This window comes from Canis lupus, chromosome 3, assembly GCF_048164855.1.
Source record: "Canis lupus baileyi chromosome 3, mCanLup2.hap1, whole genome shotgun sequence".
Classification (NCBI taxonomy): Eukaryota; Metazoa; Chordata; class Mammalia; order Carnivora; family Canidae; genus Canis; species Canis lupus.
In genome coordinates, this window is record NC_132840.1 from 44,784,212 (window position 1) to 44,800,455 (window position 16,244).

The window sequence follows — 16,244 nt, forward strand, 5'->3', positions numbered from 1 at the left end:
TGCACAAAGGCAGTGCAGACAGTGTTTTGAATGCACTGGAAAGCACTGTCTGGGAGCCTATCTGACAGCACCTGGCATCCATCCACATTTTCAGGCCTTTACCCTTTAAACTGCCTTGGCTGTTCTTGAGATTTCCAGCTCTGTCTAATTAGTTTATGAGTCTCTTAACCATTCATCATATTCTTCCTGTGGTTGTCATTGTTTTAAACATATTAGGGAGTCATTGGTGAACAGATAATATTTTAACCATGATAAATGCCATGATAAGATCACCTAGGAAATGAGTATAGATAAAGAAAACAAGGCTGAAAGCTGAGTCCCATGATTCTCCAGCGTGTAGAATCTGGAGAGAGATGAGAGACTAGGAAGGCCAATGAAATAGGGAGAAAACCAGAAGAAAGTAATATCTCAAAAATTAAAATAAGAGAAGGATAAAAGTGTCAAGCGTTCTCAACACTTTGAGAAAGAAGGTGACTGAGAGTTAGCTATTAGTTTGGGCAAGATGTAGGACCCTGATGATCTAGGCAAGATGGATTTCCTATGAAGTGCTGTGGACCAAATCCTGGTTATACTGTGCTGACAAAAACAGAGATGTTGTGGAGTGGAGACAGCAAGTAAAGACAACTTCTCGAAGAATTTTGCTTTTAAAAGAGTGCAAATAAAGAAAAAAAGAAATGAGGCAATAGTTGAAGGACAGCATGGAGTAATCACAAGTCTTTTTTTTTTTTTAAATCCTTATTTAGGTGCAAATGACATGCAAGAAGTTTACTTTTTAAAGTGTACAATTTCGACACATATACACTCATGAAACTATTGCTATATCCAAGATCATTCATATTCATTCAAACCCAAAAGTTTTCCTCTGCAATTTCTCCCAATCCTCCCTGTTACTGCGCCTCCAACCCCCGCAAAATCACTAATGTGCTGTCACTACAGTTCTATTTTCTAGTCTTTTAGATAAATGAAAACGTACAATACGCTTTTGATCTACCTTCTTTTACCAAGAATAATTAGTTTGAGGTTAGTCCATATTGTTGCAGGTATTGATAGTTTGTTTCCTTTTACTGCTAAGTGGTATTCTATTGTATGAGAGCACTATGATTTGTTTACCTATTCACCTGTTATATTTGAGTTGTTTTCAGTTTTTTACTATAACAAAGCTGCAATGAATATTCTACATAGACAACCATATCACCTATGAATAGAGACAATTTTACTTTTCCCTTTCCAGTGTAGGTGATTTTATATCTTTTTTTCCTCCTTACTACACTGATTACTACTTAAGTAAAATATTCAGTAGAAATGGTGAGAACAGACATTCTTACTTTTTTCCTAATTTCAAGGGGCAATAAACTCGTGTTTCACTCTTAAGTGTGATGTTAAATGTAGCTTTTTCACAGATGCTCTTTTCCTGGCTGAGAAATTTCTCTTCTATTGCTAGTTTTCAAGAAGCTTTTTTGTTGTTGTTGTTGTTGTTGTTGTTGTTTTACCAGAAATTCAAAATATTGAATTTTGTCAAATGTTTTTCTCTGCGTCTACTCAAGATGATCATAGTTTTTAAAAAAATATTAATAGGGTGAATTACATTGATTGTTTATAGGTTATAACAACCTTATATTCGTTGGATAAAACCCACTTGTTCAAAATATGTCAACCTTTTTATATGTTATTGGACTAGATTTACTATAATTTTATTAAGTATTTTTTCATGTGTGTTTATGAGGGAAATGATCTGTAGATTTTCTTTTCAGAGAAATGCTGACTTTAAACAATTAGTTGGGAAGTAGTCCCTCCTTTTCAACTTTCTGAAGGTGTATGTAGAATCAGTATTATTTCTTCTTTCAATTTTTGGCAGTTTCACCAGGAAGGCCTCTGGGTTTGCAGTTTTCTTTGTGAGAATGATTTAAACTTTTAAAAATTCAATTTCTATAATGGGTGTATAGGTCTATTCATGTTATCTCTTTCTTCTTCAGTGAGGTTTGATAGTTTGTGTTTTTCAAAGAATTTATCCATTTCATCTAAGTTGTAGAATTCATTGGCATAAAGTTGTTCATAGTCATTCCTTGTTGTCTTTATTATATCTTTACAATCTGTACTGATGTCTACTCTTCCATTCCTGATATACTTAATCTGTAGCTTCTCTTTTTTTTTCCTGGTAAATCTGGCTAGAAGTTTGTTAGTTTTGGTGTTTACACAAATAACCCATTTTGTCTACATTGATTCCCTCCCCCCCGCCATTTTATTTTCATTCTTATCCTTTATGCTTACTTTGGGGTGGTTTGTTTTCTTTTTCTTTCTTTCTTTCTTTCTTTCTTTCTTTCTTTCTTTCTTTCTTTCTTTCTTTCTTTCTTCTTTCTTTTTTTTCTGTTATTTCTCTCATTTAAGCTAAAAACTGAGGTCATTTATGTTTATCCTTTTCTAATAAAGGTATTTGATGCCATAGATTTACTTATAAGTACTGCTTTAGCTATATGCCACAGATTTTGATATGTAATGTTTTCATTTTCAGTCAGTCAAAATGCTTTTTTAAAAAATTTTTATTTATTTATTCATGAGAGACACGGAGAGAGAGAGAGAGGCAGAGACACAGGTAGAGGGAGAAGCAGGCCCCCCACGGGACTCGATCCCAGGTCTCCAGGATCATGCCCTGGGCTGAAGGTGGCGCTAAACCGCTAAGCCACCCAGGCTGCCCTCAAAATGCTTTCTAATTACTTTTTGGTTTTATCTTTGGCTCATGAGTTATTTAAATGTTTAGTTTCAAATTCTTGGAGCTTCACTAGAGATATCTTTGTGATTGATTCCTAATTTAATTCCACTCTGATCAGAGACATTTTGTATGGCTTGAATTTTTAAAAACTTATTGACTCTTCCCCCGAGTGGCCTGGTGGAGGTGGTAGGTGTGTGCAGGCCAAACAGTGGAGCTGGACACAGGGTCGGTGGCCCAAGAAGAGTGCTGAATTTTTATTCCACATGCTTAAAAATGCAGAGTGATGCTGAACTTAAGGGTTTAGATGTAGATTCTCTGGTCATTGAGCACATACAGGTGAACAAAGCCCCCAAGATGCAACATAGAATTTACAGGGCTCATCGCTGGATTAATCATACCTGAGCTCTCCCTGCCACATCGAGATGATTCTTACTGAAAAAGAGCAGATTATTCCTAAACCAGAAGAGGAGGTTGCACAGAAGAAAAAGATATCCCAGAAGAAACCGAAGAAACAAACATTTATGGCCCGGGAGTAAATTCTGCATAGAATAAATGCAAATAAAAATTTAAAAAGATAAAAATAATAAAAACTTGAGACCTATTTTATGGCCTAGAATATTGTCTATTTTTGTGATTTGTTCCATGTACACTTAAAAAGAATGTGTCATCAGCTGTTGTTAGGTGTAGTGTTCTAACATCGTTAGTTAGGTTAAATTGATAGTGTTGTTCAATTCAAGTTTTCTATCCTTACTGGGTTTCTATTAGTTCTATCAATTATTGATACCATACTTTTTGATTTTTCTATTTGTCCTTCTTTGCTTTACTTTTTGTTACTTTTTTCGTGTATTTTGAAACTCTATTTCATTTATTGGTGCATAATTGTTAGAATTGTCTATATCCTCTTTACAAATTGTCTCCTTTATCATTATGAAATGACTTAATATTCCTAATAATATTCTTTATTCTAGAATCTACTTGTTCTTATATTAATAATGTCATTATGGATTTCCTTTGATTGGTGTTATTATGGTATATGTATTTCCACTCCTTTTTCTTTAACTTGGGTTTTTATATTTAAAATGGCTTGTTATAGGCAGCATAATGTTGAATCATGCTCTTTTATACATCTTGAAAATGTTTGCTTTTTAATTATGGTGTTTAGACTGCTTACATTTAAAGAGATTATTAACACGGTTAGGTTTATATTTACCGTGTTGCCATTTGTGTTCTATTTGCCCTATCTGTCCATTATACATTTCCTCTTTCTGGCGTTTTGAATAATTAAGAGTTTTATGCTTCCTTTTTTATTTCCTTAGGTAAAGCTCTTCATTTTTTTTTTATTTTAATTGTTACTTTAGTGTTTCTAGTGTAAATCTCTAGTTTATCCCAGCCTACCTTCAAGCAATATCATATATCTTCAAATATAGTGTAAGAACCTTCCCACAATATGCTTCCATTTCTCCCTTCTTTGCTGTTGTGCTCTTATTAACATTTGATTTGCTTCTATGTACATTATAAACCTCACAATACATGGTTCTCATTTCTTATTCTTTTCAGTCAATTGTATTTTGAGTAGATTTTTAAAAGAAGCAAAAAAAAAAAAAAACCAATTCCTTTGTGTAGATACTGATTTCTATCTGGTATCATTTTCCTTCTGCCTGAAGGATTTCCTTTAACATTTCTTAGACTATAGGTCTGCTGGTGAGGAATTCTTTCAACTTTTCATATGTCTGATAGAAATCTTTTTGGTTGTTATTTTTTGTTTGTGGATTAGTTTGTTTTAGATATAAATTTTTACAGTTTGATTGTTTGCTGATGTGCAAAATGGAAAATGATGATACAGTAGCACAATCTCTGAGTAGAGGAGAAAGGGCAGGGTTCAGAACAGAAGGTTTGGCTTCAGATACAATCATGAAAACTTATCTATGGTCACAAAAGGAAAGACTGAGCAGATGTTTACTGATGTGGGTGAATTTTTTTTTTAAGATTTTATTTATTGATTTGAGAGAGATAGAGCACGAAAGGCCACAGAGGCAGAGGGAGAAGCAAACTTGTTGTTGAGCAGGGAGCCCAATGCAGGGCTTGATCCCAGGACTCTGAGATCATGACCTGAGCTGAAGGCGGACACGTAACCAACTGAGCCACTCAGGTGCCCCTGATGGGGGTGAATTCATTGATCTGTTAATGGATGCAATCAAAGTGGGTTTCCGGATTTGAATCAAAGATCCACCACTTAATAGCTGAGCTATTTAAACCCTTTGAACTTCAGTGTTCACATCCATAGAGTCAAATGAACAACTGCCACACAGAGTGACTATAGCAATGAAATGAGTTAATATATAACAAACACTGAGTACATGGCAGGGCACATTATAAATGCTCAGTATCTGGGAGGAAAAAATGTGTAATGTTTCTTCGCTTTACTGCCTGAGTCAAGGAGAAAAGATTCTAGGATCTCATTTTTCCACCTGTACTTTCTCTTATCCCCCTTCTCTCACCCCTCCTTCCTTCCCAAAAGAATACATTTAAGACTCAAATGCCAGGTTGTCTGCAGGTGCAGTGTTTAAGACTGATAACATTTGGAGGCCAGATGTTAACTGATGTAAACACTATTAAGTGCTCAGTAGACCGGAGGCTGAGGCAATGATTTCCGATTTTATGATTATTATTTGAGTTTACAGTAAACTAGTCTGCCGCTCCTCCCAGCCCCCTACCTCCACCAAAAAGATGTGTGTAGCCTTTTCAGTCTCAAGAGAATATAAATTATTTTTAAAAATATGAATTTCTGGAAATATTAAGTAATGGCATTTCACACACCTAGAACTGTGGATGGATGCTGCCTCCTCGTAGACCTCACTACATCCTTGCAGCTCTGTCTAAAAGGTCAATGACTTGTGAAACTTAGTCTGAAAACTAGTCTCATTTTCTGAAATAGGCCCAGAGTAATAATCACAAAACATGCTGTAGCAAGTTTTTACATCAATTGATATCTTAAATTTGAGCTTCCTTAGGATTAGTATGGGAACTGCCCCAAGGACAGGAAGTCAATAAATGAGCTCTTCTCCTAATAAAGAAATATACATTTTTAAATAGCAATAAGATGAGTCTGCTATGAATTACTGAGCTGATTGTTAGTGTTTAATACCCTTACACACTCAGTTATTTATTCATTAATCTGTTGAACAGATTAGTTCAGGACTAGCAGTATGTCCCAGGCCCAGGGCCAGGCACTGGCTAATACATTGGTAAATAAAACAGATGACCTTCATGGAGCTTAGAGTTTTATGAGTGAGGAAGACAAGTAAAAAATAATGAACATACAAATAGGTATAGCAAAAAGTTTATATAGGTGCTATGAAGATAAGGGACCCTCTACAAATAATGGGTTAGGGAAAGAATTCTTTTTTTTTTTTTTTTTTTTTCCCAGTAGCTAAATTAATCCAAGGCTTAAAGAATGAGAAGAAGGCAGCCATGCCTAGAGTGGAGGAGAGAACAAGCAGAGAGGCCAGCATGTATTTATTAATTTAACAAATATTTATTCAGTACTTTCTGTGAGTGTCCAAAGCAAATAAAATATACTAGTGAACAAAACAAACACACGCAAAACTAGCTAAGGTTGGAAAGTATTTGGCATGTTCCTGGAACAGAAAGGAAGCCCCTGAGGCTGAATCACATTGAACAGAGGGGAGTGTGGTATGAAATGAGGTTGGAGGGGTAGTGTCAGGAACTGGATTATACAGGGATTTGTAATCCATGGTAAAGAGGTGGGATTTTATTCTGAATGCAATGACATGATTTGATTTTTATGTTAAGAGATTGCTTTTATTGTTATATGGGGAAGATTTTGGAAGCTGGGAGTAGAGTGGAAAGCAGAGAGATTCATAGGGTGGCTATTATAGTTCAAGTGAGATTTTAATGCACTGAAACTGTAGTGGCAGCAAAAAAAATGTATAAGGTTTTGTTTTTGAGATTTTATTTATTTATTCGTGAGAGACACAGAGACAGAGGCAGAGACATAGGCAGAGGGAGAAACAGGCTCTCTGCAGGGAGCCTCATGTGGAACTGGATCCTGGCACTCCAGGATCACTCCCTAAGTGGAAGGCAGACAACCGCTGAGCCACCCAGGCATCCCTAAAGTGTATAGTTTTGATGTAGGATGAATAAAACATCTTGTCCAACTGAAAAAAGGAGGAGGATACTTTGAGGAAGGAGGTAAATCATGGATGATTCAACTGAATAGATGGCAGGTCCATTTACCACAGTGACGGTGGCTGGTTGAATAAGTGGATGAAGGTGGGGGAGGTTTGGGCTAAAGATTAAAATTAATTCAAGTGTGCGGCCTAAGTCATAAACAATGAAATCAATCCAAAAGTGAAATTTGCTATCTCATGGGATTAATGTGCCCCCCATCACTGGAGAATATACCAACAAGCTAAGTGACCGTCTGTCTACAGTATTTTAGCTATACATCAAGCAGAATTCTAGAACTGATTTCTAAATGGTATCTGAGAACTTATTAAAGAAAGCAACAATTCCTGGAAGCCATCACTGGTTGAACAAGAACTGGTTTTCCCAGATCATTTCTCTTGAAGGGAATTTCACTTGCCTTTGAGCTCCTGGAAACTGACATGATACTTTTAAATAAATATTTTATTTGATTAATAGATTTTCTTTTTGGCAGGGCTACAAACATATAAATGGGAGTATTTATATCCTGTTAAGACATCATTTGAATATCTTCTATGACAATCTTTTAGAAAAGATGGAAAATGTAGATTGGAAAATATGGAGCTAGTAAAAAATTTGTATACCCAAAGTGCAATGTAGAGCAGCAACACAGAGTAGTAACTTCTCAATTTTGGTTCCCCTCCCTCCCCCATGCTTTATAAAGTCCACATATGAAATACATTCCCACACAAAACTATTCTCATCTAGAGGGACCCCTACCTTTCCTGGGAATCACTGTTCTATGGAAAGTGACTTTTAGTTAAGAGTCTTTCTAAACCTTAGTACTTTTAAGTGAATCAAAGTCTGAGAGTAGATATGTGAAATTTTAGCCATAATTAGAACACGTAAAGAAAAGTATACTTACTTTATAACATTCATATTTCTGAAAATCATTTTTTACCTGGAAATAGATTGACAGAGCACTCTGTAAACTTGTTAGAAATAATGTTCTTATAATTATGAGGTAGGAATGTTTATATTTGGTTCTGCTTTCCTTGTACATCAAATCCTATCGCACAGGAACAACACAATGTGAAGTGATTAAAGGATCACATTAAAATAATCTCCTGAGCATTTCAAAAGGAAAGCTTTTAAAAGAAATGACCCTTGTCTTATAATCTCATTAGAAAAATGAAGTATTGGTATTACATCTTTGTTGATGCATTTCTTTCGTGAAATGTTTACAACCCAAGAAGGGATCTAAACAACAAGTAAAAGAAAGAAGTTGCAACATAAATTCCTCAGAAAAATTAAAGCTTTCTACCAAAGAAACATTAAGGAATATTCTTGGCACTTCTATTTCGGATACCACCAATACCAAGGGATGAGGATGACTGCTGCCAAGTAGGACCACTGCCTTCTCCTTGAGCTCAGTACCCTATGGAAGGTATTCCAGCCCTCTCTGAGGGTGATATTTAATAGCAGGCCCCGGGTTCTTCTTTATGGAGCTAGCTTTTAGAGGTCAGTTAGAGAAGAGGGGTGCCCACAACACCACTAATGTTTCTTCTTTTTGGAGAAGTTCATCTGTGCTATGATGAGTGTATCAAGGGGAGCTGATAAAAGTTTCTTGGTCCCAAGTCATTAATTCCTTCATTGGTATATCCATCAGACATTTATTAAGTACCCATACTCTGACAAACATGACTATTAGCAATGGGGTAAAAAATATGAAAAAGACGTTCTGTGCTCTTGACGAACAGACTAGAATAATAACAATTATGCTGGACAAGTGCTGTGGTAGAGATACACAGATGTCAATACAGGTATGGCTATATGAGACAATGGAACAACTAACTCAGCTCAGAAAGGGAACAGGGATGAGGAAAATTAAATCTCTGGCTTAATAAATGGCACCAAGTTGGGGCACCTAGGTGGCTCAGTGGGTTAAGCATCTGCCTTCAGCTCAGGTCATGATCTCAAGTCCCTCATCAGGTTCCCTGCTCAGCGGAGAGCCTGCTTCTCCCTCTCCCTCTTCTGCTCCCCCTGCTTGTGCTCTCTCTCTCTCTCTCTCTGTCAAATAAATAAGTAAAATATTTTTTTAAAAAATTTAAAAAGTAAATGGCACCAAATTCAAACACAATATCATCTGACCAAATTGTTTGGTAAAAAAGGGAATAGAAATGGAGATTGGGAAGAATCCAAGGGCAGACTTTCCCACTACCTCTATCAAATCTCAAAAAAAAAAAAAAAAAAATCTCAACTCAAGTGCCACCATCTGGGAATGATGAGGGGTGGTGGGGAGAGGAGTATGTGCTGGTGTAGAGCAGGAGACCACCTTTGTGGTTTATAGGGTGGGCCTGCTGACGCCCAAACTAAAGAAACACTCTTCTCCACACCTGTTTCTCCCACAATGTTATGTTTTATTTTCTTCAAGGCAGTTATCACTATCTGATATTACCTTATTTGATTTATTTCTTGTCCATTCCTCCCCACGAGGATCTCATCTGTCCTGCACAGTGTGGTATTCTCAAGCCTAGAACAGTGCCTTGTTTTATAGTGGGCACCTAATGAATGAGTTGAATGAATGATCATTAACAGTATAAAATCACATGAAGCCACTCTTGAGAACCAAACTTTCTTCCATCTCCAAAATGTCTATGAGATGTCTAATCTCAGAGGTGCCTCAGAGATCTTCTGTTCATTCTTTTCTTCATTCATTTCAGGAGTGAAAGACTGAGGTGTGAGGGTCAGGGAATGTGGAGTCTCTGTTTCGTTCCAGTTATTTCCTCACAGAGCAGGAACTGGAAGCCAGATCTCCAGAATCCCAGAGCTCTTCAGCATTACTCTGCTATCTCTGGTTAAACCTCTCTGTGGGCAAAGCAATTTTAGATTATTGCCATGAGTTTAATTTTCAAAGCCCCTAGGAAGAAAAGAAAACAGTGGGAAGCCGCTTCTAGAATTCAGATGGGAGGGAAGTTACAGACTGGAACTGGATTCTCTGCTGTAACTATGGCCAGAGGAGTTCGGCCTACCTGCAGCGAGGACATGAGCTCTACATCACGCTGCCTGTGATTTTGCACCATTAAGCCCCTCATTAAAAATGAGGCCTGGCAGCAGCCTGCCACCATTAATTATATAAGGGTGGGTCACTCATTGTGGGTAAAAATGCATGTCCCTGTGCAGCCTCCCCATCCCCAGGGACCAGACAGCACACTGAGGTCATGGCCAACAAAAGTATGTTTATTTTTATCAAGACTATAAGCAAGCATTTGAAGTTGTTAGTTTCTGAGTACAATTGAGGGAAATATTTTCCAACAGAACTTTAATGAAACATGGCATTTTCTCACAGATATACCACCACCATCCACGCACACACTTTCTATACACGAACAGAGACACAAAAGTTTTCAAAAGCCAAAACTCCCCGGGATGGAGTTCCTGGGATACTGCAGGGAGGTGAGAAAGAATGGGGGAAGAGGAACCTATGGATTCCACCGAGGGACTTCTCAGAAGTCTTCACCTGCCAGAGGTTTTAATCCAAATAGAAAAAGCTTTTTGTTAGATGAGAAATATAAACTGTGAGCTCCTCACATTCATTTAACAAACGCTAGTTATCTGTGCCTTCTGGTGTGAGATTTAGCTCTAGGCCCCAGGAATACAGAATGGATTAGGCTTAGTCCTGGCTTCAAGATCACAGACCAGTGGAGTGAAAAAGATGAATAAACAGAGGAATACAACCCAGTGTGGTAGGTTCTGGAATCAAGAAGACGTCGTGGTTGCAGGCTCTGTTTTCTCCTCTTTGAGATGGGAGGAAGAGAATTATCCTTCCTGAGCTGTATAAAATTTAGTGATATATGAGATACTCAATGAATACATTTTTAAGAAAGAAAAACAAAACGGAGACGATAGGGCACTTTCCCCCAAATGGCCATGAGCCATGCCCTGTGGATCTAAGCCTCTTTTGGAGAGCTCACCATCTTTACCATGGGGCCATTTATCAACATAAGCCAGAGACTCACCTCCAGAAGCGCCAGGCCAAGTTGGAAAAGAAGTCTCCTCTGCTTCAGAAAGGAATTCCTCCTCGGAGGTTGTTTTGTGAGTTTTTGTTACTGAAATTGGGGTATGCACGTGCAATTGGGGGTCAGGAAACAACTGCCCTGGGAACAATTGGCAATCACCTGGCTTAGCTTGAATTCTCGGAAGCAGAGCTTCTCTTAGTTTAATAAAAGGTTTCATGTATACCTTGTGGTTCTGTTCTTTATCCCTGATCTTTCCTCCTGGGCTTATGAATAAGGCCTCAGTCACTTTTCTCCCTGGAGCCTGCGAGCAGCCCCACCTCCGAGGGGAGGCGGGGAGGTGCCGAGGGTGGAAGCCTCAGCTGTCTTCTGCCATCTGCTGGCTCCCTCTTTGCACCGGTTGGGGCCTGGCTTTGCAAGATCTTAGGGAATGGGAACTGCCAGCGGAGAAAGCAATGGGGCTGAGAAGGCTGTGCCTTTCATGAAAAAGGAGATAAGAAGATGGCAAACTGAGACTGGCCTAGGAGGGCTTTTCCCATTATGGGGCTTGTGGAACGATGGCACCATCTCAGATATCCACGGCAGTGATTTTTCTGCACAAGATTGTTTTGTTCAGGGAAGACACAGCAGTGTGTTTTAGTTTCTTTCCATTTGTTCTGTTTTCTTTGATTTTACTTTTATTCTTAGATCGTCGCCTTCTAAGGCTTCTCACATAAGTCACTGCCACCTCTCTATGGACTCATCTGTAAGAGAGGGCAGAAACCCATTTCGGTGGGAACTGAGATGAGAGTAAGGAGTCAGGAAGAGGGTAGAGGAGAAGCATTTCGCAGTAAATCGCAGGATTCTTTAAGTGGCACAGCTGCCATTTTTTGAGGATCTGTCATTTAGAAGGCTCTGGCCCAGATGCCCAGGATACAGAAGTGAGTAGTAATATCAGGTCCCTTCTCTCTGGGAAACAGGAATCTAGTGGGAAATCAGCAAAATAGAGAACAAAGAGTGGAGAGGTACAAAGGGCCGTGATCAAGTGCTTCAGTAAAGGAGCAGAGACAGTGGTGAGAAAGGCATTGCCATTTCGGGGAGCACCACTTCTTACCCACAGATTACCCGCTACCACCACTGCCTCAGAGAGGCCGAGAATCCTAGCTACAAAGCAGGAGAGAGTCGTTAAAATATTCTGTCTTCGACAACAACGAGCAATTGATTCAGCCCAGGGTGATGGACCAAGGCAGGGAGCAGGAGGCAGCATCATGGGGTGGGGGGGGTGGGGGGGCAGCATGCAGAATCCAGGACGGGAGAGAGCAGTTCTGGGACTTTCTCTGAACCTAGAAAAAAAGCATTACTGTTTCCCTCCGTGTGCTGGATGTGCACGAGCCCTTCCAGGGAAGTACAGTGAAATATTCAGAAACTCATGAGTGACATCCCGCCTTAATCTATCTGAAAGTTATGAGTGACCTCATCTAAATATTACAGTAGCTATAAGCTCAAAGATATCAACTATGATATTATTTAAGACCGTAAATGCGATGCCAACAGTAAGGAAAGTGCTTAAGAAATTATGATACAGCTTCTGGGTGAACCATTAAGTGCCAGGGCATGGAAAATGATAATTCCAGAAACTGCAGTACATGAAAATACTGGTACAAAAAATCATGATACGAGCCTCCAGGAAAACTTATTCAGAGGGAAACATACTAAATTGCTAATAAAAGTGGTATTTTTTCTCTGTTGTCTGTGCTTTAGATGATATATAAAACTGTTATACTGATGACTGTTATAATGATTTTTTTTTTTATTACAAAGAAGTCTAAAGGTGAAATGTGTGTCCTGAAGGCAGGCGCAAAAAATTACCCTACGTAATTCCTCCTAAATAAATTATCCCCATTTGTGTGTCTGTTTCTGATATTTCAGATTCCCTTTTCTCCCTAATTGTGTTTCAGTTTGTGTGGTCTATTCATTTTGCTCGTTAGGTCTGTCCCCGGTCTTCCCCTAGCCCACAGCCCTCCTCCCACCCAGGGTCTGCGGGATGTATTGTGATGTCTGCCCGTGAATGTTGCTGTGACTGGGGCTGGTGTCTGGTTGGTGATTCATGTTTGTTTCTGAGTTGTACATCTGTGTTGGTTGCTTTGAAACAGTGCCCCAGGGGATATGAAAGGCCCTTTGTTTCACCAAGACTGCTTCTTTGCACCAGAATTCTTCCCTGGATTCTTCTGAATTCCAGCAAGCTCCACTATGAGTTTAGAATTTAGGCACGGTAAAGGGTAAGGAAACCAAACCAAACCAAACAAAAACAAACGAGAACAGCATGGAAAGAGATTTGGTGTCTGGGTCTAGTCCCTGCTTACCTGTCAGGACCAAACTTCTTATATATTAACCCTGGGGCAGAAAGCCTTTGACATCCGTGTTAAGGGTAATGCCTGGTGAACTTAAAGTTTCGCCCCCTAGGAATGCCTCAAGCAGAAAATAGGGCAGAATGAGGCCTGGTGGAAACCCTCCCTGGTGGAATAAGTTCTAAGACTTTAGTAGGCATACCCACTTGATGGGTGTCTAATATTTTAGCACAGGCACACGCATTCATAATGTTTAATGACTGCCACCACATGGGCACTGACCAATTAAATGGACACAGGTGATAGTGCTGAAGCTAGAGACCCCTGCTGTTCCAGACACCAACCCTGTAGTTACTGGGTCACCGGGGAGACTGGCAAATTCTGGAGGGCCTGGGGCAGCGACTGGCTGCCAACTGTTACCAAAGTATTTCAGTGTTTTAATATCCATCAAGGCTGAACAGATACATCCTAAAAGAATAACAGGAGTACACATGAAACTTCAAAGCCCGTGCCCACTCTTAAGCTATATGTAGTGTCATGTTCACCTTTTGAGAACTACCCTCTTTGTCCTGAAGAAGAGTTCAGAACCAGTGTCAGGACCTACCAGTTCTACAGGGTCTGGGTGACACAAAGGAGTCCTTATCCACAAAGGAGCTCTTTATTTTGCTCAACAACTGGTATAGATCTCACCCAAGGAAAGTTTGCAAGTCAGCTTTCATTATATTTTCACTCTCTGCAATGTAGTTGGCTTACAACATAGCTCTACCTCTAGGCAGGCAAAGAAACAAGCCGGTATATGTGAGTGATTGCCCACCTGCCTGCTTGCTTGTAGTCTTTGAAAGGCAGCCCCATCCCAGACCATTAGCCTGCTGTGAAAATCCATGCACTGGTGCCTAGAAAGTCCAAATACATATTGGATTGTTAAGGCTCTTTCTTGTCCTTTTAACCAGAGATTCTCACCCGCTGCTTCTTATCAGACACCTGGTGTTTGTAGGTTGGCTAAAAGCAGCTTCTCAGAATAGTCTCTGGGGAAGCATGATAACCCTGCATTGTGTTATTTCTTATTTCCTGTTTCAAAGAAACCTACAGCTTCAGGGTAATTTGCTGCTTCTGTCTTCATTCAAGATAACAGTCAAGGCTGCACGTAATCTTACTGACTCTCTACATACCGAACGCAAATTTTGTTTGAATTCAAAAGAAAAATTGCCCTCAACTAGCCGGCAAGTCATGCTGATAGGCTGTGATTAGAGAAGGCTGGGATTGTAGAGAAATGAATTGGAGGACTTGCGTCTTTCAGTACTCACCCTACAAGGTACCTCAAGGTACCCTTGAGCAAGTATTTAAAATCTCTCTAAGCCTTCATTTTCCTCAAATGTAGAGTGTGGACATACTGTATACTTCATCAGGTTGTTTTAAGGTAGGTGGAATAACAGATTAGAAAGCAATTTGTAAACTAAAGAAATGTAAGCAAAATTCACCCCAAGAGAGCAAGTTGTAAGAACTAGTGAAAGAAATGACCATGAGTGTAGAAATAAGTGATGGCAGCTGGATGAGTATGAAGGAAGTCCACTATTGTGGTCCTAGCTTAGAAGAGAGAACATTCCCTTGTTCATACTTTCTTCAGTACCTTTCTGCAGAGCTTTAGCTGGAGACCAGTGAGTGGTCTAGAGAAATGGTAGGCAAGAGGGTTACTGGCAGTTTAAAGCAAAGGGAGGTAGTGCACACGGGCAAATGCATAGAGGATGATGGAGAGCAGGGGAAGGACACAGTGCCTAACAAGCTACCAGGATAGGGAGAGAGGACAAGAGACTAAATCTCCACTGCTCTCATCAGTGTTCATAGATCAAACCTTGTTCGACTAATCTGGGCTTGAGGGTACCTTCCTAGGGTGAGCAGACTAACTAGAAATCCTAAAGTCTTTCCTATGCTGGAGCCAGTGGCTAGAACCCTAAGATAAAGTTCTGCAGCCCTGGAGGGTAATTTGGCATCACCAGATTAATTAAACCATTTTCTGCGATTAAACTTGCATATGAATATTAAGTCTCAGACTGGGCCTCCCATCTAATCAGCCAGTGAATGTTTTCAGGATAGCACTCTGTTCCTGAAACATTGCGAAATATGCATATTGTATCTTTAATGAGACCGTGATGTTTATTTATGGCAGGAAGAAGTCTCCCAGCTCTGAAGACTCATTTAAGTGATAGTTTAGTGTCTGACACCTAGAGCTGTGTTAGATGCAGTCTCTGGAGTTGCTTATTATCACCAAATTATTTTATGGTTGGCTCTTATTCTGAATTTGTCAAATGTTCTTGCCGCTGAAAGGTCATGGGGCTTTGCTCCAGGGTTCAAGTCCTGCCTCCACTATTTACTAATGACTGGACTTCTGCGGGACTGTTTCCTTCATACAAAATGAGAGTAATAGTGATTGCAACTCAAAACTGTTTAGAAGATTAAAATTTTGCATAAAGTGCAGACGTTTTATGCAAAATGCCTGGCACACTTTGGTTCTCTATGAATGTACATCGAATGTCCTCCTCCATGATTATGTGACCAGAATTTTTTGCTTTCTCTTAAGCTTTGATGTGGAAAATGGCCCTTCTCCAGGTCGGAGCCCGCTGGACCCCCAGGCCAGCTCTTCCTCTGGGTTGGTGCTCCATGCCACCTTTCCTGGGCACAGCCAGCGTAGAGAGTCCTTTCTCTACAGATCAGACAGCGACTATGACCTGTCACCAAAGGCAATGTCAAGAAACTCTTCACTTCCAAGCGAGCAGTAAGTATGAGCCCTGTGTGGCTTCCAGTCTCACACTTATCTCATCTTTAACCTGTCACAGCAGCAACAACAACTGTTCCCTCTTTAACCGTGGGAAGGAGAGAGGAGAAAAATGAACATGGGCAGAGGTGACAATGATGATCTTTAAGACATTAGTACTCACTAGCATGAGAAATATGTAGCTGAGGTCTCCAAAGGTATTCAAAATCTCAGGCACAGTGTACAGTTTTCCTCTGTTATTGATACTTTAAAAAAAA

The 16,244-nt window shown here is 39.6% G+C and overlaps 1 protein-coding gene and 1 long non-coding RNA gene across 6 annotated transcripts in view; one reads left to right on the forward strand and one right to left on the reverse strand.

Annotated features, from left to right (window-relative positions):
- The window catches only part of PDE4B (phosphodiesterase 4B), a 541,893-nt gene that overhangs the window by 404,023 nt on the left and 121,626 nt on the right, over positions 1–16,244 (forward strand). For all 5 annotated transcript variants that reach the window (XM_072820651.1, XM_072820652.1, XM_072820655.1 and 2 more), the window contains one exon: positions 15,793–15,987. In XM_072820651.1, the coding sequence (XP_072676752.1) occupies positions 15,793–15,987 (195 nt within the window). The remainder of the gene's footprint in view (positions 1–15,792; positions 15,988–16,244) is intronic.
- LOC140624888 (uncharacterized) lies at positions 10,094–11,314 on the reverse strand. The gene is made up of 2 exons (XR_012024332.1): positions 10,894–11,314; positions 10,094–10,707 (listed from the first exon to the last, which is right to left on the reverse strand). It is a non-coding gene; the product is annotated as an uncharacterized lncRNA (long non-coding RNA).